General features: G+C 43.9%; 1 protein-coding gene across 1 annotated transcript in view; it reads right to left on the bottom strand.

The window, feature by feature from the left end:
* The window catches only part of LOC124612775 (discoidin domain-containing receptor tyrosine kinase B-like), a 260,476-nt gene that overhangs the window by 148,535 nt on the left and 86,632 nt on the right, over positions 1-25,309 (bottom strand). The window contains exon 4 of the mRNA XM_047141170.1: positions 8,183-8,330. Coding sequence (XP_046997126.1) covers positions 8,183-8,330 — 148 coding nt within the window. The remainder of the gene's footprint in view (positions 1-8,182; positions 8,331-25,309) is intronic.

Genomic DNA, 25,309 nt, shown 5'->3' with positions numbered 1-25,309 from the left:
ACCGTCGTCCTCCCGAATGCGAGTCCAGTGTGCTAACCACTGCGCCACCTCGCTCGGTTCCGTGAAGGTGTGGGCTCTGTGTATATGAAATGGAGTGGTTCAAATGTGTGTGAAATCTTATGGGACTTAACTGCTAAGGTCATCAGTCCCTAAGCTTACACACTACTTAACCTAAATTATCCTAAGGACAAACACACACACCCATGCCCGAAGGAGGACTCGAACCTCCGCCTGGACCAGCCGCACAGTCCATGGAAATGGAGTGGGTTCTCTCGTCCCAGTGAACCGATCATTGACTGCAAATGGTTATGTTCGAGTACTTATAGACCAATTATAGCCATTGATGGACTTCATGTTTCCAAATAACGATGGACTTTACATGGATGACAATGTGCCATGTCACAGGGCCACAATTGTTCCCGCTTGATTCGAACAACATTCTGGATAGTTAGAGCGAATGATTTGGCTACCCATATCGCCCATCATGAATCCCATCGGACATTTATGAGACGTACTCGAAAGATCAGTTTGTGCACAAAATCCTGCAGCGGCAACACTTTCGCAATAATGGACGGCTAAAGAGGCAACATTGCTGAATATTTTTGCAAGGGACCTCCAACGACTGGTAAAGACATGCCACGTAGTTTTGCTTGCAACTATACGTAGGGAAAAAATACGTCCAACACGATACTGGAGGTATCCCACGACTTTTTTCATCTCAGCGTATTGTTTTTGTTTGCAATTATTACACCAACTGTTTATTAAAAAAAAGCAGAGATACGAGTACACAATTATGTGGACAGAACAAGGTTAAACTCACTGAAAAATTTATGCCGGAATAGTGAGACATATTAGTATGATTCGAGAAACTGCACAACAACAGAAGTCTAGCATCTGTTAGTCGGCTGTAAACATTATTTTAACCTATTTTTATCTTTCTTATGTTTCCATGCGTCTCAAATTCTGTTTCTGCAGCCGAGGTCATTAATATTTTCAGATATGCACTACCTGGACATAGTTAGTTGGAAACCTTGTAGTGATGCTTTTTTTTAAATTTTTAATTCGAAGTGTCTTCTGAGGGGAGATAAGAGGCAGCAGGGCACATGTTTCGGTCACAGAGAAATGCATCAAACCCCCAAACTTCCAGTGGAGTCTAATTGAAGGTGGGCATGATTGGCAGACCCCTTGATGCTATTTCAGAAGACTCCAAATGTCATCGTTAATCTTCAGTCCGTATTATTCCACAAAACAGAAACACTAAACTGCTTATGGACACATCTCAAACGACCACGAGACACAAGTACACACCTGAAACATCCTAACAGCTTTGAGGAAGATACCCATTACCCTGACAGCTACGCAGGATTCTAACTGTCATCGGTACCCGCCACAGAAATACGCGATTATGATAGACATTTAATCTACTTGTGAACAATTGCTTGTTCAGCTGACGATGTGCAAACGTGTAAAAGTGATTCACTTTAGATACTGTTCTAATTTTTTTGGACTATTTCTTTCAGGTGTGAATACAATTAGAACTGAATTTCATTTTCAAATAAAAAAGTCACAATACGTAATTAGCCCATAGTCAAATGACTCCCTGTCATCTGAAGAACTGGACGAAACATTCAGACGTTTATATTTTTAAGGGGTCGCTGCAGTAATTCGCTCCTTGCGTTCCTCTGTTTTCGTGGATAGCAAATATCTCGTATATCACATTGACTCGATTGTACGACCAATGAAGACGAAACTAATAGCATTTACTGTAAAAGGGGAAGGCTTAAATTATATTTTTCTCCCAGTTCCAAACGCAGTTAGCACTTTTCTGGCAGTGATAACATTAATACAAATTTTTGATTAGGATGAAATTCTAACTTAGGGTGTACTCTGCTATTGTCGTCACCTTACAAAAAGTATCTTTAAAGCTGCAACAATTATGTGTGTGAAATAACACCTCAGGTACGATTAATCATGTTTTTTTTGAGTAATCTGCAAATTGAATCAATAACACACCATAGTAGCAACCGATAACACAATATTTGTTCGAATAACAGTGTGGTGACGCTCCACAGCAAAGCCGACAAATACACGAGAGTCCAGGGTTAACTATTTAGTACAGAAACTGATTTTACCATAAAATCTCTGCAAATTATTTTAAAATGATCTGAAATTAATTATTTTGGACTATTGTCGTTGGGAAGTTACAATACTGAATTGTAGAAATTTCGAGAATGACTACTTCACTGCAGCCCCTTCCCAGTGTCACTTCGCTCAGCACAGGGTTAAACAGCTCCTACGTTTCCGCGCATGTTGGAGTACAATTTTGCTTCGGAAAATGGAGAACATTACCTTAGAAATATGTTAATAAGCTTTACAAACGGGTTTTCAACGAGGTTGCCCTCGGATAGCAAGTAAATGCCGGAACTATAAATCCCCCGACAAAGTTGACAACTGAGAACCATTTCCCAGTTCTCAACTTCATGGTATTTGGTTGATAACACCCCAGTCCAGCAACGGGCCACCTATCGCCTACATGTAGGGTGTAGCTAGCATGTAACACTTGTGGCACTTGGAGCCATTCCTTCATTCCCACATATCTCAGCCGAGGATGATAAGGAAGAAGACGCGTGACATAATAAGGTAGAGGGCAAAATCATATATGATGCTGCCTGCTTAGTGCAATGTGGGAAATTGCAGCTATTGAATCGGCTTGTGTTATCATTGTTTGTTGTGATAAAAGATGGAGGGATAATGCTCTAGCCTGCGGACAAAAACGCTTACTTTAGATTATTAATTATTAATAAATTAATTGAGATTTTGTTCATAATACACTACTGGCCATTAAAATTGCTACACCACGAAGATCACGTGCTACAGACACGAAATTTAGCCGACAGGAAGAAGATGCTGTGATATGGAAATGATGAGCTTTTCAGAGCATTCACACAAGGTTGGCGCCGTTGACGACACCTACAACGTGCTGACATGAGGAAAGTTTCCAACCGATTTCTCATACACAAACAGCAGTTGACTGGAGTTGCCTGGTGAAACGTTGTTGTGATGCCTCGTGTAAGGAGACCACGGCTGCGGTTACTCTTGATGCTGCATCACAGACAGGAGCGCCTGCGATGGTGTACTCAACGACGAACCTGGGTGCACGAATGGCAAAACGTCATTTCTTCGGATGAATCCAGGTTCTGTTTACAGCATCATGATGGTCTCATTCGTGTTTGGCGACATCGCGGTGACACACATTGGAAGCCTGTATTCGTCATCGCCAAACTGGCGTATCACCCGGCTTGATGGTATGAGGTGCCATTGGTTACACGTCGCGGTCACCTCTTGTTCGCACTGAAGGCACTTTGAACAGTGGACGTTACATTTCAGATGTGTTACGACCCGTGTCTCTACCCTTCATTCGAACCCTGCGAAAATCTACATTTCAGCAGGATAATGCACGACCGCTTGTTGCAGGTACTGTACGGGCCTTTCTGGATACAGAAAATGTTCGACTGCTGCCCTGGCCAGCACATTCTCCAGATCTCTCACCAACTGGAAACGTCTGGTCAATGGTGGCCGAGCAAATGGTTCGTCACAATACGCCAGTCACTACTCTTGATGACCTGTGGTATCGTGTTGAAGCTGCATGGGCAGCTGTACCTGTACACGCCATCCAAGTTCTGTTTGACGCAATGCCCAGGCATATCAAGGCCGTTATTACGGCCAGAGGTGGTTGTTCTGGGTACTGATTTCTCAGGATCTATGCACCCAAATTGCGTGAAAATGTATTCTCATGTCAGTTCTATATTTTTCGAATGAATACCCGTTTATCATCTGCATTTCTTCTCGGTGTAGCAATTTTAATGGCCAGTAGTGAAATATGGGAAAATCTCATGATACTACGCTATAATTACCTAATGAAACATCATTACAATATCGAATTTAAGTAGACGTTAGAAAAAGCCGTGTCATCACCTTCGTTCCGAACAACCGACTAGAGAGGTGGTTAGCGCCAAATGGTTCAGTTCGGGGAGCAGGTGGTAAAACTAATGGAATGTAGTGCGCTCTAAAATCGAAAATCTGCTAGCAGTTCTGATTGTTTCTGGGTTTAGTAAAACGCAGTTCGGTTTGTGATAGTTGTAAGTTAATTTTATTTGCTGCAAAGCTGTAAAGTGATAATCAAACGGATTTTGATCAACAAGAATGATTGGTAAACCTCCGAGTAACTATTTTAAGCGTACGCTTGTTCACGCGACATTGTTTTCCTGTTTTCTATTTTAACAGAAGCAATGTTCACCATAAAATGTACCTGGTATCCCGATAAAGTACGGAACTCAAACCGACAGTTAGGAAGAGCTTTAGTCTGTTTCACTGAACGAGAGGCGTTCGGTATTTAATGCAACACATTTTTTCTCCACTAATTTCGATTTAAAATATGTGGAATTCCTTTCGTGATATCGTGGAATATTCCTGCTCTAGCCCCTACAGTTTTTAGTTGCGATAGGTTGCGCCGTTATACGTAAAAAAAAAAGCACTCCGTCTTCAGGCCACGAGTGGCCTACCGGGACCATCCAACCGCCGTGTCATCCTCGGTGGAGGATGCGGATAGGAGGGGCGTTGGGTCAGCACACCGCTCTCCAGCTCTTAAGATGGTATTCTTGACCGAAGCCGCTACTATTCGATCGAGTAGCTCCTCAATTGGCATCACGAGGCTGAGTGCACCACGGAAAATGGCAACAGCGCATGGCGGCCCGGATGGTCACCCATCCGACCACGCCCGACAGCGCTTAACTTCGTTGATCTCACAGGAATCGGTGTATCCACTGCAGTAAGGCCGTTGCCTGCGCCGTTATACGTAACCTTCAAAATGGCGTCTCTAACGGAGTTCTGCTCCAGGCATAGAGCCGTCATTGAGTTCCTTTGGCGGAAAACCGGACTATCGTAGATACTCATAGGCGCTTGCAGAATGCCTACAAAGTTCTGGCAGTGAAAAAAAGCATGATGTGTCATTGGGCGAGGTGTCTGTCATCATCGCAAGAAGATGTCACACACTTGTTGTTTCTGCCGCGTGCCGGCCGACCGCACATAGTTGCCTCCGGCATTGCTGGAACGTGCAAACACTCTCATTCGAGGTGATCGACGGATCACAATCAAACACTCCGTTGATCCCCTGCAAGTGTTTGTTGGTAGCGCTGATACACGAGTTCACCAGTTGGTGTACTCAAAGGTGCTTCCCGCCGCCTGCCAGAAGATCACAAGGAGCAAAGAAGGACAATACGTGTGGAATTACTTCCACATAACGAGGCAGATGGAGACAAACATGCAAACGAACTTCTACATCTCTACGACAACTCAAGGCCTCACAAAATTCTGCGCTTCCGAGAAAAGGTCACTTAGCTCCACTGGATTTTACTTTCTGATTCAACCTACACCACGCATCTTGCAGGTTCCGACTTCCGTTTGGCCGAACGAGGGATGCACTCCGTGTGAATCAGTACGTGGATAACGGGGAGGTTATTGATGTAGCAAGACGTTGCCTCCGACATCGACCAGTAAAGTGGAACCACGCAGGCATACAGACCCTTCCAGTAAGGCGGCTAAGGCCGTTACACTGATCGGAAATTGAGCCGAGCGGTCTAAGGCGCTGCAGTCATGGACTGTGCGGCTGGTCCCGGCGGAGGTTCGAGTCCTCCCTCGGGCATGGGTGTGTGTGTTTGTCCTTAGGATACTTTAGGTTAAGTAGTGTGTAAGCTTAGGGACTGATGACCTTCGCAGTTAAGTCCCATAAGATTTCACAGACATTTGAACATTTTTTTGATCGGAAATTATTTGTCCAGAAGAGTGGGGAATAGTATAGTCTGTTCGAAACTTGAATAAAATTTAAAAAAAAAAGTGTTGCATTACTTATTGAATGTCCGTCGTAGCTCCATTATTGCCTCACAGCAAATGTTGCAGATTCAAGATCTCCGTACTAGGACAACGGCACGGCTTGAAGACACCTGGTTGTTGGAAACATTAGAAATACGAAGATTCGCTTGTATACAACTGGTCCCCCACACCTCACGCTACTCCACTAGAAATGGAAACAGTTGCGTACCATCTGTGGTAACGCAGAGAAGCGAACTGCACTCAGAATTTGGTTATTATTCATTGCCATTAGGAACGCAGTAAACAAAAGCTAAAAATAGGCACCGTATAAAGAGCATTAGACGATAATGTTAACTGACAAAGTTCAAACGAAAAGGCATCACAACTCATGATTGCTAGACGGTATTTTATTGCACTCTAAGAACATATAAAACTGGTGAACCATTGATTTTTAGCGAGTAAGTGTCCCGTGGAACTGTGGTGTGTGTAGGCTACGACCTATCTCTCCAAAAGTGTGTACGTTACTTTCACCACGCAAATCCCATCACACTACAGCACCGCCACTATTACTCCACATTAATTGACGCACCCATGAAAAAATAAAAATTTGGAGGTTCGCCGATGACACTGTAATTCTGTCAGAGACAGCAACGGACTTGGAAGATCAGTTGAACGGAATGGACATAGTCTTGAAAGGAGGATATAAGATGAACATCAATAAAAGCAAAACGAGGATAATGGAATGTAGTCGAATTAAGTCGTGTGATGCTGCGGGAATTAGATTAGGAAATGAGACACCTAAAGTAGTGAAGGAGTTTTGCTATTTAGGGAGCAAAATAACTGATGATGGTCGAAGTAGAGAGCATATAAAATGTAGACTGGCAATGGCAAGGAAAGCGTTTCTGAAGAAGAGAAATTTGTTAACATCGAGTATTGATTTAAGTGTCAGGAAGTCGTTTCTGAAAGTGTTTGTATGGAGTGTAGCCATTTATGGAAGTGAAACGTGGACGATAAATAGTTTGGACAAGAAGACAACAGAAGCTATAGAAATGTGGTGCTACAGAAGAATGCTAAAGATTAGATGCGTAGATCACATAACTAATGAGGAGGTATTGAATAGAACTGGGGAGAAGAGGAGTTGGTGGCACAACTTGACTAGAAGAAGGTGGTGGTGGTTTTTGGGGAAGGAGACCAGACAGCGTGGTCATCGGTCTCATCGGATTAGGGAAGGATTGGGAAGGAAGTCGGCCGTGCCCTTTCAGAGGAACCATCCCGGCATTTGCCTGGAGTGATTTAGGGAAATCACGGAAAACCTAAATCAGGATGGCCGGACGCGGGATTGAACCGTCATCCTCCCGAATGCGAGTCCAGTGTCTAACCACTGCGCCACCTCGCTCGGTCCTAGAAGAAGGGATCGGTTGGTAGGATATGTTCTGAGGCATCAAGGATCACCAATTTAGTACTGGAGGGCAGCGTGGAGGGTAAAAATCGTATAGGGAGACCAAGAGAGGAATAAACTAAGCAGATTCAGAAGAATGTAGGTTGCAGTAGGTACTGGGAGATGAAGACGCTTGCACAGGTTCACATGGCTCTGAGCACTATGGGACTTAACTACTGAGGTCATCAGTCTCCTAGAACTTGGAACTACTTAAACCTAACTAACCTACGGACAATACACACATCAATGCCCGAGGCAGGATTCGAACCTACGACCGTAGCGGTCGCGCGGCTCCAGACTGCAGCACCTAGAACCGCTCGGCTACTCCTGCCGGCGCTTGCAAAGGATAGAGTAGCATGGAGAGCTGCATCAAACCAGTCTCTGGACTGAAGACCACAACAACAACAACAACACGACGCACCCATTCGTTGCAATCGTAATTTGTAATTACAAGAATGCAGGTCATTGCCAGTATTCTGTGCATGACCTGTTCAATGAAAGTAGACGTATCACTGACTAAATTAGTTTTAATTGTTTCCTTTTGTCAAAGCTGGACTCAGTCGTAGCTATAAATGTAATATTGAGTATATGCAATATATTTCATCTTAACAGCTACTCAACAAAGGCTCCCGTTGATGAGACACTGTGAGAGACTAATGCAGTGGATCCCCTACCCTCTTCACCCAGCATCGGTGCCCAGGCTCTCCCACCACTTATCACGTAGGGACCGCACGTATCCGTGCGTTTGACAACTTTTGTTGTGCCCTGGCTGCCTAACTAGCTTTGTAGTGACTTTACATTTCAGACGAAACGTTAGTTTTTCGTGCGTCGTAACTGCAACTACCTGCTGGTAATTACGGTCAGCTGCTTACTTACCTGTCCACCGGCAGCCGTACAGCTCGACCCTCATGCAGACGGTCCTGCGGTGGTAGCTGTAGGGCAGGAAGCGCACCCTGCTCGCCCAGATGGCAGGCTCCAGCTGCTGCTTCGACTCCAGGTACGTGTTGCTGTTGCCTTTCAGTACCTGCGGCACACAACGAAATACGTTGCCTGACGGTGGAATACAATGTCAACCATGCTACAAACTCTATAGGAGGGAGGGGGGGAGGGGGTATTTGTACGCATGCGGGCACCTAGAATCGCCTGCAAGTAACTGTCTCCAATTCTTAACGCAGATCTTCGTCACTTTTCCGGTCTTACCTGTTTCCATTATTCTCCGCTCCTGTTGAATTAACATCAATGAATTTATCTGACGCAGGAACCATTTCTTCATCACCGATATACAGGTGTTATGCTTCAGAACTTTCGGTATCAAGCTTCTCTGAAATCGAAAATCCTAAATTAAATTCTAAATAAATAAAGAAAAAACACGCATTTCGACGCATGGCCGCCTAAGTCCCGGCAAATCGAAATGCTTTCACTGATTTGTGTACACTTCGACAGTTTTGCTTGTGGAAATTTACGTTGTGTCTTTATTATTTCCTCATAAGCCCACTACACCTTCAGCGTTTTGTACCCCACTATATTCCTCGTCTGTATTAGAGTACGATCGGCGATCATATATGCTTTGCAGACCATCATCTGGTTCGTAACAATTCATCAATATGTACTCCATTTTATCTTCCCATAATTTTTCCTCCAGCTTTCCGAAAAAAGTTGTTCTGAAAGCATTTCAAAAATATTTCAAATTAACTCACGTCACTTCCCTTCTTCTAAAATTTTACGTTATTTACCATTCAAACCGCATTAGACAGATTTTCATCCTCATCGCATAGTATTTCAAACATCATTTATCTCATATAATATTTGTTTTTTACTTTCATGAAGTTGTGACGAGGCATGAAAACATTATCTGCGTTGACTTCACTAAATCTTCAAAGGAGTAATTCGATTATTCGGTTGTTCCTAGAAAGCCACAAGGTTTCCACAGCCCCTATTCAAATGAATGCCAGTCAACACATATTACACAATTTCCTAATGTTCATTGTCGAGTATTTTCCTACAATTCCCTGCTAAGCTTTCGTACTCCTCGGACTATACACAAAAAGCCTCTAGAAAATTTATCCTGTAAATTCCTGTCTCCAGTTTTCTCCGTGCTTACGCAACATTGAACGCTTGACTCGAGAAATGTAAGCTCTAAGAAGCCCTAGTCAGAAGTTTCTAACGGAGGATTAATGTACCTCAAAATATTTACACGGAAAGAAAATATTAAATTACCTTTGCTTACAGGATATCTCGTATCGTTGTCGACACATTCCGCTGTCTGCTGTACTGGGAGATCCAATGAACAATAAGTTAAAACACCCAGAAAAGAGTACTACAGAAAATTAAACCCACCAACAAGATGCTAAAGAAAATGATAGAAATGTTAGACCATGAAAGGTGTCAATGGAAAATCCATATTAGTGGAAACATCATGTTGACGGGTCAGCTACTGTAGCAATTAGAATCATTAACTACGGTTTTCAAGAAGCAGTACACGAAAAAAAAATGTAAGGCTTATAGAGATAAAAACATCTTGCTTATCGAGAATGCTGAGTGAAGTAGGCACGTACAGACGAAAAGAATAATCCAGTATAAGAGATGAAGGAGGTAGGAGTAAAACAACTAGAGAACACAAATGTTATCAACGTTGACCATAATAACACAGGGACAGCTGCTTCTGTTACATACTCAATTACTTCCTTTACGTTAGTTTTCGTATAGCAACAAACGCCGAATTCCACCGTTATCGCACACAAGGAGCAACAAAATCAATCCCAACTTAAACGAAAGTGGCGTGATTTGCGTGTTATCAACAATAGTGGAAATTTGGAAATTTGTGGTAAGGTCTTATGGGACCAAAATGCTGAGGTCATCGGTCCCTACGCTTACACACTACATAATCTAACTTAAACTAACTTACGCTAAGGACAACACACACACCCATGCCCGAGGGAAGACTCGAACCTCCGACGGGGGAAGCCGCGCAGACCGTGACAAGATGCCTGAGACCGCGCGGCAACCCCGCGCAACCAACAACTGTGCCCCATGCGTTTATCGAAACAGTCACATGGTTACTACCATCCTCTTTACCTTCTGCCTAAGATTAGTAACATGCGGTATAAAGAGAATACGGATTTTAGTGCTAAGGAGAAACTATAAAAACTCTCAGTGAGACCCTCAAATAATCCTGTCCTGTTACAGCAGTAACGTGTGTTAGCAAATGTTACAACAAACATAGCAGAAAATTAAAAAGTAGACGAAGCCAGTAATGTACTTAAAACTATCGGTCCAATGCAGAACTACATAAACGCCATCCCCTACATCGATATCATGAGGCAATAGGGAAGACGTTGAACTTATATCTTTCTATTAACATACCGTACACATTTACGTGAATAGATCTATGACACAACGAGATTCCCCAAACCACGCGGGTATCTTGGGCCGAACTAAATTTCGCCAACAGTCTTAGTAAAAACAGCCAATGAAGACATTGTTGGAATACAGAAACCATCTCTTAACTTCCCATAGTGATATGCACTGAGGTAACAAAAGCCATGGGATACATCCTAAAATTGTGACGGACTTCATTTTTCCCGGCAGAGTGGTATGGACTCAAAAACTCGTTGGAAGGCCACTGCAGAAATATTGAACCATGCGCCTCTGTAGACGTCCATAATTGCGAACGTGTTGCCGGTGCAGTGTTTCGTGCACGAACTGAGCTCTCGATTATGTCATATATATGTTCTGCGGGATTCATGTTGGACGATTTGCGTACCCAAATCCTTCACCCGAATTTTCCAGAATGTTCTTCAAACCAGTTGCGAAGGACTGTAGCCCGGTGACAAGGCGATTGTCTCCCATAAAAATTCCGTCGTCGTTTCTGAACATGAAGCCCACCAATGGTTGCAAATGGCCTCCACGTTGCCGTACCATTTCCAGTCAATGATGGGTTCAATTCGACGGAGGACCTGCTCCATTAGATACAGGGTGGTCCATTGATAGTGACCGGGCCAAATATCTCACGAAATAAGCATCAAACGAATAAACTACAAAGAACGAAACTCGTCTAGTTTGAAGGGGGACACCAGATGGTGCTATGGTTGGCCCGCTAGACGGTGCTGCCATAGGTTAAACGGATATCAACTGTGTTTTTCTAAATAGAAACCCCCATTTTTATTACATATGCGTGTAGTACGTAAAGGAGTATGAATGTTTTAATAGGACCACTTTTTTTGCTTTGTGATAGATGGCGCTGTAATAGCCACAAACGTATAAGTACGTGGTATCACGTAACATTCCGCCAGTGCGGACGTTATTTGCTTCGTGAAACATTACCAGAGTTGAAAATGGACCGTTTACCAATTACGGAAAAGGTTGAAATCCACGATGGCTGAGACAATTGGAGCATCAGCGACCTTGGTGGGTAAATGTATGGTGCGGCATTATGGGAGGAAGGATAATTGGCCCCATTTTATCGATGGCAATCTAAATGGTGCAGTGTATGCTGATTTCCTACGTAATGTTCTACCGATGTTAATACAAGATGTTTCCTTGCATGACAGAATGGCGATGTAGTTCCATCGTGATGGATGTCCGCCACGTAGCTCGCGTTGCGCTTGATGCGGTATTGAATAGCATATTTCATGACAGGTGGATTGGTCGCGAAGCACCATACCATGGCCCGCACGTTCATCGGATCTGACGTCCCCGGATTTATTTCTGGGGGAAAGTTAAAGGATATTTGCTATTCCTGATCCACCCACCACGGCTGACAACATGCGTTAGCGCATTGTCAATGCCTCTGCGAACATTATGGAAGGCGAAGTACTCGCTGTTGGGAGAAATGTCGTTACACGTATTGCCAAATGCATTGTGGTTGACGGACATCATTTTGAGAAATTATTGCATTAATGTGGTATTTGCAGGTAATCAAGCTGTTACAGCATGCCTTCTCAGAAATGATACATTCACAAAGGTACATGTATCACATTGGAAGAACCGAATTAAAATGTTCAAACGTACCTACGTTCTGTGTGTTAATTTAAAAAACCTACCTGTTACCAACTGTTGGTCTAGAATTGTGAGCCATATGTTTCTGACTATTACAGTGCCATCTATCACAAAGCGAAAAAAGTGGTCCAACTAAAACATTCATATTTCTTTACGTACTACACGAATATGTAATAAAAATGGGTGTTCCTATTTTAAAAAAGCGCAGTTGATATCCGTTTGACCTATGTCAGCGCCATCTAGCGGGTCAACCATAGCGCCATCTGGTTTCCCCCTTCAAGCTAGACAAGTTTCGTTCTTTGTAGTTTTTTCGTTTGATACTTATTTCGTGCTATATTTGGCCCGGTCACGATCAATGGACCACCCTGTATAAAAACAGCCCCAACCACTATGTAAGCACTACCAGCTTACACAGTGCCTTGTTGACAACGCGAGTCCAAGACTGCGTGGGGTCTGTGCAACACTCGAAATTTCCATCAGCTCTCATCAACTGAAATCGGGACTAATGTGATCACGCCACAGTTTTCCAGTCGTCTAGAGTCTAACCGATATGGTCACGAGCCCAGGAAATGCGCAGCTGGCGATGTCGTGCTGTAAGCAAATGCACTTGCTTCGGTCGTCTGCTGCGATAGTGCATTAACGCCAAATTTCACCGCACTCTTCGAACGGATACGTCCCTCGTACGTCCCACATTGGTTTCTGCTGTTATTTCACGCAGTATGGCTCTGAGCACTATGTGACTTAACTTCTGAGCTCATCAGTCCCCTAGAACTTAGAACTACTTAAACCTAACTAACCTAAGGACATCACACACATCCATGCCCGAGGCAGGATTCGAACCTGCAACCGTAGCGGTCGCGCGGTTCCAGACTGTAGCGCCTAGAACCGCTCGGCCACTCTGGCTGGCTTCACGCAGTATTGCTCCTCTGTTTGCACTGACACTTCTAAGCAAAAATTGCTGCTCTCTGTCGTTATGTGAAGGCTCTCGGCTACTTTGTGTTGTTGGTGGTGAGAGGTAATGCCAGAAATGTGGTATTCTCGGCACACTCTTGACAATGTGGATCTCGGAATATTGACTTCCGTAATGATTTCCGAAATAGGGTGTCCCATGCGTGTAGCTCCAACTACCATTCGGAGTTTAAAGTCTGTTAATTGTCGTCATGTAACCAAAATCATGTTGGACACCTTTTCACATGAATCACCTGAGTACAATTGACAACTCCGCCAATCTACTGCCCTTTTATACTCTGCGTACGGGATACTACTCGCATTTGTACATGTCCACATCGCCATCCCATAATTTTTGTCAATTCAGTGTATTTCCTGCCTTAAATGAATTGATTTGATGTATTTAAAAAAGCTCTGAGGGACTTGGATGAAGCAGCTCCGTGTGCAGTGACTCGGTTGTTCGAACTTAAAAAAAGAATATGTAATTACACTAAACTACGGTACGCTAGTGGAGTGTCATAGGACTTTACTGTCCACAACGACTGTAGGTGGCCTGGCGAATAACGTCGCATAAAACCATGAAGCCGGTTGTGAATGGTACTGTTTCACATAGAAATGTCGCAATTGAAGAGAAATGAAGGAGGACCTAGAGAGGATCAATGCTTGGAGAAGAGACTAGTAGGTATCTAGCAACGTAAATAAAGGTCACGTACTGCACATAAAAGTGTAGAGGGACCAAATCTTACATGATTGCACGATTTCAGAACATGCTCTAGAAGCAGTCACATCCTCACTTCTACAGACTGACGAAATATGTGGCTAAAGTAACATCCTCGATGGAAATGAATGAAAGTGCGGGAGCATGCTGCCAGAGGTCTCCTAATCGTGCACAGGAAGCTGGATGTCACATGGCATGAGGTCAAATTGGGTCTGCCCTGCAAGACGAGGCAGTTGAAGGAACAGACAGTGTTTATCAATCAGTGTAGTGAGCGAGCAGACGCCGTGCACTGTGGTTGATGTTGACCGGAGACAACATTTGGACGATTTTATGCGGGGAAGAATTATTGGGAAACTGGAGTGAAGACGAAGTATGACGGGTGTAGCCCAAGGCTTTGCATTGTTAACAACATTGTTATCACGTGCATGGAGAGCGCACCGAAAGGTACTGCTGCCGGAAGGAGAGGATGTGGTCTGTCACGAGTAACTACAGCAGCACACAACCGCTACATTGGCCACAGGCAAGCTGTCACCCGCCTCAAACAGAGGGTGTAATTGCGCAGTTGTAACCACATTTAAAAGAACTGCAGGACATGAAATCTCACGCTCCACATGGACTGCATGGGGCAGAGGGACTAGACCTGGAGAAGTGGGATCGAATGTTCTACACGGATGAAAGCAGATTGAGTTTATTGATTCTGGACGTAACCTCACATGGTTAGTGATGCGAACACTTAATGCGCCCGAAACATAGTCGAACACGATCATTTTGGTGGTCCTTGTGTTATGCATAATGGTGCGTGGGCGAACTGATCTTCAAATCTTTGAACGCGATGCGCTCACCGGGTAAAGATATCACGACACTGTACATCTTCTCCATGTGCGTCGTTTCAGATTCCACCGTGATTTCATTATTACGGATGACAAAGCGCAAGCGCATCGAACAGCACAGGTGAATCTCTTGGAACGAGAGGATATTCGACGAATTTGCTTGCCTGCCCAACCGCCGACTTAAAACCCATCGAGCACGTGCGTGATGTGTTGCGAAGATCTTTTGCAACAAGTAGACGTGCTCCAGCGACCAACCAGCAATTGTTAACAGCGCTGGTGGAGAAATGGTGCCCTCTACCATAAGAACTCCTTACCAATCTTGTGACTAACACTGCAGCAAGTTGCAGACTACGCAGTGCCTTCAGTGGTAATAATGCACCCTACCCAGAACCATGCCCGGCATTTTGAAATGTCCAGAGAATATCATTGTTCGCAGTGACGTCAATGTATATCGTATTTAAATAAAAGTGTAATCTCTTTCATTTACCTTCTGCAACATACTGTGGCGCCTGTTTGTATACAGGGTGGTCCATTGATTGTGACCGGGCCAAATATCTCACGAAATAAGGGTCAAACGAAAATACTACAAAGAACGAAACTCGTCTAGCTTGAAGGGGGAAACCAGATCGCGCTATGGTTGTCCCGCTAGATGGCGCTGCCGTAGGTGAAACGCATATGAACTGCGCTTTTTGAAATAGGAACTCCCATTTTTATTATTCGTGTAGTACGTAAAGAAATATGAAGGTTTTAGTTGGACAACGTTTTTCGCTTTGTGATACATGGTGCTGTAATAGTCACGAACGTATAAGTACGTGGTATCACGTAACATTCCGCCAGTGCGGACGGTATTTGCTTCGTGATACATTATCCGTGTTAAAATGGACCGTTTACCAATTGCTGAAAAGGTCGATATCGTGTTCATGTATGGCTATTGTGATCAAAATGCCCAACGGGCGTGTGCTATGTATGCTGCTCGGTATCCTGGACGACATCACCCAAGTGTCCGGACCGTTCGCCGGATAGTTACCTTATTTAAGGAAACAGGAAGCGTTCAGCCACATGTGAAACGTCAACCACGACCTGCAACAAATAATGATGCCCAAGTAGGTGTTTTAGCTGTTGTCGCGGCTAATCCGCACATCAGTAGCAGACAAATGTCACGAGAAGCGGGAATCTCAAAAACGTCGGTGTTGAGAATGCTACATCAACATCGATTCCACCCGTACCATATTTCTATGGACCAGGAATTGCATGGAGACGACTTTGAACCTCGTGTACAGTTCTGCCACTCGGCACAAGAGACATTACGGGACGATGAGAGACTTTTTGCACGCGTTCTATTTAGCGACGAAGTGTCATTCACCAATAGCGGTAACGTAAACCGGCATTATATGCACTATTTGGCATCGGAAAATCCACGATGGCTGCGACAAGTCGAACGCCAGCGACGTTGGCGGGTTAATGTATGGTGCGGCATTATGGGAGGAAGGATAATTGGCCCCCATTTTGTCCATGGCAATCTAAATGGTGCAATGTATGCTGATTTCCTACGTAATGTTCTACCGATGGTACTACAAGATGTTTCACTGCATGACAGAATGGCGATGTACTTCCAACATGATGGATGTCCGGCACATAGCTCGCGTGCGGTTGAAGCGGTACTGAATAGCATATTTCATGACAGATGGATTGGTCGTCGAAGCACCATACCATGGCCCGCACGTTCAACGGGCCTGACGTCCGTGGATTTCTTTCTGGGGGGAAAGTTGAAGGATATTTGGTATCGTGATCCACCGACAACGCCTGACAACATGCGTCAGAGCATTGTCAATGCATGTGCGAACATTACGGAAGGCGAACTACTCGCTGTTGAGAGGAATGTCGTCACACGTATTGCCAAATGCATTGAGGTTGACGGACGTCATTTTGAGCGTTTATTGCATTAATGTGGTATTTGCAGGTAATCACGCTGTAACAGCATGCGTTCCCAGAAATGGTAAGTTTACAAATACATGTATCACAGGCCGGCCGGGGTGGCCGAGCGGTTAAAGGCGCTACAGTCTGGAACCGCACGACCGCTACGGTCGCAGGTTCGAATCCTGCCTCGGGCATGGATGTGTGTGATGTCCTTAGGTTAGTTAGGTTTAAGTAGTTCTAAGTTCTAGGGGACTTATGACCACAGCAGTTGAGTCCCATAGTGCTCAGAACCATTTGAACCATTTGAACATGTATCACATTGGTACAACCGATATAAAAATGATCAAACGTACCTACGTTCTGTATTTTAATTTAAAAAACCTACCTGTTACCAACTGTTCGTCTAAAATTGTGAGATACATATTTGTGACTATTAAGGCGCCATCTATCACAAAGCGAAAAAAGTGGTCCAACTAAAACATTTATATTTCTCTACGTACTACTCGAATACGTAATAAAAATGGAGGTTCCTATTTAATAAAACGTAGATGATATCCGTTTGACCTATGACAGCGCCATCTAGCGGGCCAACCATAGCGCTATCTGGTTTCCCCTTCAAGCTAGACAAGTAACGTTCTTTGTAGTTTTTTCGTTTTACTCATATTTCGTGAGAAATTTGGCCCGGTCACCATCAATGAACCACCCTGTATATTGTCCAAGTGACACAGGAAGCGAAAGTTACTTTCGTCCTTAAGTTTCACACAACAGTGTATTAGATACCTGGGAGCATGCATAAGGAGCGATTTGAAGTGGAACGAGCAAATAAAACTACGCATACGAAAGTCATATCTCATCAGACGAAGACTTGCTGAAAGGACGTTCACGATATGTAGCCCACTGTAACGGGACATCCTCCTCTAGCATTACTTTCCCTCGACAGTAGTTGTCGGTACCAGTATTATTTTTTCAATTTTGGTTAGGTCAGTTTTATCTCAGATGCTTTCCTTTAAAGTTTCGTATAATTTCATACACAGTATATTTCAAGCTAAAATTTGTGAAAATGAATTACTTTATTTTGGATGATATAGTGGGTAAGTACTCTTTCTGAATGCTCAGTTCAATTTATTTTTCTCACAAACATTTGAAATTACGAATTATTTGTTACACTTAAAATTTTCATTAGTACTGTTTACTATGTTTATTTCTGGATACTTTTATTAAATAATAATGTAAACTAACAAATATTAATTTGTCAATTAAAACTATAAAACGTTTGGAATATTGTTAGTTCCGATGAGTGAGATAGTAGTAAGCATGCCTCTGATGTGATCGGCCGTATTTTATATTTTGTGCGAACAATGTAATTTCGGCTATGTTCATGTGAAGAATTTAGACAACATTCCATTAGAACTGCTGACAGCCTTGGGAGAGCCAGTCCTGACAAAACTCTACCATCTGGTGAGCAAGATGAGACAGGCGGAATACCCTCAGACTTCAAGAAGAATATAACAATTCCAATCCCAAAGAAAGCAGGTGTTGATAGATATGAAAATTACCGAACTATCATTATAATAAGTCACGGCTGCAAAATACTAACGCAAATTCTTTAGAAACGAATGGAAAAACTGGCAGAACCCGTCCTCGGGGAAGATCAGTTTGGATTCCGTAGAAATATTGGAACATGTGAGGCAATACTGACCCTATGACTTGTCTTAGAAAATAGATTAAGGAAAGGCAAACTTACGTTTCTAGCATCTGTAGACTTAGAGAAAGCTTTTGACAATGTTGACTGGAATACTCTCTTTCAGATTCTAAAGGTGGCAGAGTTAAAATACAGGGAGCGAAACCCTATTTACAATTTGTTCAGAAACCAGATGGCAGTTATAAGAGTCGAGGAGTATGAAAGGGATGCAGTGGTTGGGAAGGGAGTGAGACAGGGTTGTAGCCTCTCCCCGATGTTATTCAATCTGTACATTGAGCAAGTAGTAAAGGAAAGAAAAGAAAAATTCGGAGTAGGTATTAAAATCCATGGAGAAGAAATAAAAATTTTGAGGTTCGCCGATGACATTGTAATTCTGTCAGAGACAGCAAAGAACTTGGAAGAGCAGGTGAACGGAATGGACAATGTCTTGAAAGGAGGATATAAGATGAACATCAACGAAAGCAAAATGAGGATAATGTAATGTAGTCGAATTAAGTCGTGTGATGTTGAAGGAATTAGGTTAGGAAATGAGACACTTAAGGTAGTAAAGGAGATTCACTATTTGGGGAGCAAAATAACTGATGATGATCGAAGTAGAGAGGATCTAAAATGTAGACTGGCAACGGCAAGGAAAGCGTTTCTGATGAAGAGAAATTTGCTAACTTCGATTATAGATTTATGTGTAAGGAAGCCGTTTCTGAAAGTATTTGTATAGAGTGTTGCCACGTATGAGAGTGAAACGTGGACGATAAATAGTTTCGACAAGAAGAGAATAGAATCATTCGAAATGTGGTGCTACAAAAGAATGCTGAAGATTAGATGGGTAGATCATATAACTAATGAGGAGGTATTGAATAGAACTGGAGAGAAGAGGAGTTTGTGGCACAATTTGACTAGAAGAAGGGATCGGTTGGTAGGACATGTTCTGAGGCATCAAGGGATCACCAATTTAGTATTGGAGGGCAGCGTGGACGGTAAAAATCGTAGAGGGGGACCATGAGACGAATACACCAAGCAGATTCGGAAGGATGTAGGTTGCAGTAGGTACTGGGAGATGAAGAAGCTTAGACAGGCTAGAGTGGCATGTAGAGCTGCATCAAACCATTCTCAGGACTGAAGACCACAACAACAACAATGTGAAGAATCAAAAGGCTGTATGATGTACTGAAATGTGACAAAATATAGTAACGTAACAATAAAAATTCTGCAACAACAATCTTCAAATTTGTTTAGATCAATTTAACCAAGAGGGCCTAAAATGTGAGAATTTCAGCTTCAAGCATCAGACCCCTAGACAAGCAGAACTGGAGCCAACTCTACGTGAAAAGACAAGTAAACCAGAAAGTTTATTGTAATCTTCATAAAAGACTAATGTGAACAATAGCTGCACGTAGGAAGGAGGGGGTAGATCACATCACACATGAAGGAGATGTAAAAAGAGCAGCGCGTTCAGTCACAATTATCTGTATCTTTCCAATTTTAGTATACAGGGTGTCCCAGCTATCTTGTCCACCCAAAATATCTCTGGAACAATAACAGCTATTGGAAAACGACTTTCACCGGTATCAATGTAGGGCTGGGGCCCATGAATGTACATATTTGGAAACATTCTAAAACGAAAGCATATGTGTTTTTTAACACAAACTTACGTTTTTTTAAATGGACCTCCTATATTTTTTCTTCAGCAATCCATAGCATGACAAAGCACATACACAATGGCGTTGATTGCATCGCAATATTCCCATTACATCCCGAGATATTAAGACGCGAAGTTGACACTTGAAACATCCGACATGCGCTGCTAGCGCACGTCCTGAGGCTCAGGCGTGAACCCGATGCTGCCCGTAATCGCGATGTGATTTACATGCGTAATTACACCTCCATACTTATCAAGAGGTCCGAAACGAACAATACGGTCTGCTGCCATCAACTCTCATAAGCACATAATGGTTTCCCTCTTTCACGTTTTACGTATCTACGTACACAAAATGAACCAGTACCGATCGGTGTACACCCGTCAGGTTGTCTTATTTATCCTGCACACCCAAAATAAGGTTTATCTAATGCGTTATATGACCCATTGTGCCTGTCGCGCAGGGCCTGGCTCTATCTAGTCAAGTGTCCAACGTAGTTCCCACTACTGCCACAATTACCACTTCGCCTTGTTTATGATTTGCGACCCATGAAAACTCCTGTACTCACCACCCTCCAAGCATCCCATTTGTTGTTGCTTTGGCGTGCAGTACACCGCTTGCCAGTGTAGTCGTGCCTCAGAATAATCTAGTGACGGTACGGAGGTAGTACACATTTTGAATAAACGTTGTGTTGTGGAGCTTATACTGTACAGTATAATGTACACTCATGAAGATACGGTAGAAATGCTGCTGATCTATGGAGAATGTACGCTGACGGGAAATACGTTATGAGATTGCATGTTTGTTGATAGTACTGTTAGCGAACATTATGATTATGAAGTTAATATGTCTGTTTTCTACCCTACCTGTACTGTACCCTGTTGTAGGTTGACGAAATACTGTTCAGGTAGAACGACTGTACAGAAGACGGTTCCCTGACAAGCCATCGCCTTTGCGCCGGATGTTTGGTCGTCTCACATCTCGTCTACGTGAAACGGGAAGCTTAAATTCAAGACCTCGACATCGTCCTGAACATGCTGAAGTTGCTGTGCTCGCTACCATAGCTGAGAATCCTCAAATCAGCACACGTCAAATTGAACGTGAAGTTGGTGTGTCGAAATCAAGTACACAGCGTATTCTTAAACATCATTAATTTCATCCTTACCATGTTCATTTACACCAGGGTCTTCATGGAAATGACTTCCGCAATTGGGTAACATCTTGTCGGTGGGCTCAGCAAAAACTTCTGACTAATCCAAATTTATTTTCAGATGTTCTCTTTACCGACGAGGCATCATTCTCCAACAAAGGAATTGTCAATATGAGGAATATGCATTATTGCTCCGCAGACAATCCAAAATGGCTCCGTCAGGTAGAGCATCAACGTCCGTGGAAAGTTAATGTTTGGTGTGGGGTTATTGGAGATACCATTATCGGACCTTTCTTTATAAATGGCATCCAAAATGGCAGACAATACTGTTGTGACTTGGCAAGACAGCCAAGCCACTAGGAGGTGAAGCCGAAAGGCACGCGTTTAAGCTCACGCAGGCTGGCGTGAGGTCTGGAACAATTAAAGGAGTTGAGTTTATTACAAAAAGTACGTAGCTTCTGAAATACTTAACTTTAATCCATAATTGGTGAACATCGGTCTGACGGTACATGCATCACAAGATAAATAGCAAATGATAATGGCGCCTTGCTAGGTCGTAGCAAATGACGTAACTGAAGGCTATGCTAACTATCGTCTCGGCAAATGAGATCGTAATTCGTCAGTGAACCATCGCTAGCAAAGTAGGCTGTACAACTGGGGTGAGTGCTAGGACGTCTCTCTAGACCGGCCGTGTGGTGGCGCTCGGTCTGCAATCACTGATAGTGGCGACACGCGGGTCCGACGTATACTACCGGACCGCGGCCGATTTAAAGGCTACCACCTAGCAAGTGTGGTGTCTGGCGGTGACACCACAAATACTCCAGATTTATACGACACAATATTCTTGTTCTCTTGGACACCGTACCTCTGAACCGGAGAATGGTCATGTGGTATCAGCATGACGGATGCCCTGCACACAACGCCTTTCGAGCACGACAACTTCTGAACCGTAAGTTCCCTGGTAGGTGGATTGGACGAGGTGGCCCAGTTAGGTGGCCTGCCCGATCTCCGGACCTTACACTTCTGGATTATTTTCTTTGGGGAGCAGTGAAGGATGCTGTTTACCAACATGAACCAACAACACCAGAGGACATGAAGCAACGCATTATTGATGCTTGTACAGCCATCAAAGAGGAAACAGTAGCACGAAGTAGGGCATCCTTCATCCGCAGAGTGACCCAATGTATGCAAGCCAATGGGCATCACTTTGAGCATGAGATGTGAACGCTATGTTTAGTATGTAGTGCTGGTATAACAGTGGAAGTTTCTACAAAGGGCCATTTTACCCAGTGATGTTAAGAAACATTTTGTTTGGACTCTGCTACTCACTCCAACTGCCATCTAGTGGCAGCTTCAGACTGTCCAGTATAGTCTGCTCCCTGTCGGAAGAATTTGCAACCTATGTGCGGAAGTGGACCTCCCAGGTCCTTTGTGTGCACAGGTAGGATTAGCCGTTGTAACGGCCGAGCAGGTAGCTGCGAGACCCCGTAGCGGACGGGCGTGTATGTCTTCCAGCTAAGCCAGGAGCCGCAGTTGGCGCGCTGCCTGTGCAAGTTGTAACGTTTAATGTAATAAACAATTATACCAGACAACTTGTTCCGTCTAGTTATTGTGAGTGGAAACAAGGGGAGGACAGTAAGTTCTCTCGCACTATACATTCACACTCCAATGTGCCACCACGGGAAGAAGAGCCCGCGCGCACATTTTTTGGTCCTCCGGGCCGGATACAGTGACCACGCGGAATTTACGTTCGCGCGGACTTATTTTCCGGTATTTGTGAACCTCTAAAAAACCACGTGTGAGCTGCACACGTTATCGGTTTCGTTGTTGACTGCTATCGAGTGACTCAAGGCCTGTTCGGGACTTCGACAATAACAGCCTTAACAACGACGATCGGGGACATATTTGTGAACATTTAATGTGTCTCTAATTCAAACGCGGGAGGCAGAGAAACGCGTCGGTGCCAGCATCATCGGTGACGTCACCTCCTGCTCCCGCCGAAACTTCGCGCCGTCGGAGACTGCAACGCCTGCCACGCCAGCTGCCAGTGTCCGTGACGCCGCCGCTGTTCCAGTCCTTACTGCCGCTGCAGCCTGGTAAGTGCAACTGTTGGCTTCCTGCTACCATCTTCCTGGTCCTAAAATGGAGCCCTCCGAGAAAACAAAAATAGTCAAGCAGAGAGGTGTAGCAAAGGCCGCTCTCGCGCGCTTAGCGAGCTTTGTGCAGTCTGCAGACAGTGCCAGCATCGAAATGTTGGAATCAAAATTAAATCGATTGACTCGGATTCAGACTGATTTTGAGTCGTCTCAAACACGGCTGGAAATTGAAGACGAATCAGCAGATCACAGTAAGGACAGGGCAGAATTCGAGGATTCGTGGGACTTTGTTGAATCCACTCTCAAGGGTTCAATGAAGAGGTACACCCAGCTTCCGCAGCCTTTGGGCTCGAATCCATCAGGCAGTGTCAGTTCTTTGAAACTACCCGCTATTAACTTGCCAAATTTTGAAGGTGACTACCTTAAGTGGTCATCATACAGGGATACGTTTTTGAGCCTCATTATGAATAACAATTCAATTGATGACGTTCAAAAACTTCACTACCTTAATTCGTCTTTGCGAGGTGAAGCTAAGGACCTTTTGAAACATATACCTGCCACAGCAGGAAATCTAGCGATAGCCTGGGGACTTATTACGCAGAGGTATAATAACCCAAAAATAATTGCAGCCAGACATGCTAAGGCTTTGTTGGCCTTGCCTACAGTCGGCCATGGCGCAGCGAGCGCTTATAGGCAACTAATTAATCACGTATGCAGCCATTTGAAGGCCTTAGAAGCTCTCAAACCTGATGTTCCACTTCATGAAGTTATTCTTTCGGAACAGATTCTGTCCAGTATGCGACCCACAGATCGTCATGAGTGGGAGGTAAAGATGTCTGGGTCGACATTCACCACATTAAATCAACTAATAGATTTTTTGGAAACAAAATGTCAGGCCCTTGAGTTGATCAGGTTCAGGGATAACACCTCAAGGGATTCGCAAGGAAATGTCAATAATTCAAATCAAACACGACATGTGAGGAGGGCTCATCTCGCTAATGCTGATGCTGAGGAATCATGTAATTTTTGTAGTGAACCTCATACTATCACTAAATGCAAAGGGTTTCAGGCACTAAATGTCGATGAGCGGCGGGCATATGTGACAAAAAATAAGCTTTGTTTTTTGTGCATCTGCTCTGGTCATTTCTCGACTAAATGCAGGATTTCTCCTTGTAAGACCTGTAAAGGAAGGCACAACATACTGCTACACAAGCCTGCTGAACCAAGGAAAGGGCAGAATAGTAAACCAGGAGGCCATTCCTTGGCCCATCAAGCTACAAACGGGAAAGCAAACATCCATTGTAATGTTTTATTGGCAACAGCTGTTGTCAACATTAAAGACAGCATGGGTAGACAGCAGGTTTGCAGAGTTCTGCTAGATAGTGCGAGTCAGCTATCCTTTATATCTAAGGGCATGGCAGAGAAATTAAAACTGAAACGAAGTAAACATTCGTTTCCTGTGAAGGGCATAAAAAATGTCTTTGCTGCCTCAGTGTCTTACACTTGTGATGTTGAACTGTCGTCTAGGATCAACGACTTTCGTGTCAGAACCACTTGTGCTGTCGTAGATCATGTCACCAGTGACCTACCAGCGAGCAAGATAGACACAAGGTCCTGGAGTGTCCCATGTAATCTTCCGCTCGCTGATCCAGAATTCAACAAACCTGCCACAGTAGATTTAATTCTTGGTGCTGAGGTTTTCTTTGACGTTGTTTGTAAGGAAAGGCTGGTGAAACCAGGTCATCCCTCACTGGTCGAAACAAAATTTGGCTGGATTTTGTCTGGTAGGATGCCTTCAGCAGCATGCAACATGCCTCGTTCTACAGTGACCTCGTGCTTTGTTAGAGGTGACAATTTAGATGCCAAACTGCAAAGATTTTGGGAGTTAAAGGAACTGTCTACGAAAACGATTAGTAAGCAGGGTAAAATATGTGAGGCTCACTTTCAGCGCCACACGGCACGAGATAAAGAAGGGAGATTTGTGGTTCGACTACCAGTGAAACCTGACTG

The sequence above is a fragment of the Schistocerca americana genome, chromosome 4 (assembly GCF_021461395.2).
Source record: "Schistocerca americana isolate TAMUIC-IGC-003095 chromosome 4, iqSchAmer2.1, whole genome shotgun sequence".
NCBI classification, from domain to species: domain Eukaryota; kingdom Metazoa; phylum Arthropoda; class Insecta; order Orthoptera; family Acrididae; genus Schistocerca; species Schistocerca americana.
This window is presented reverse-complemented; position numbering and strand designations above follow the sequence as displayed.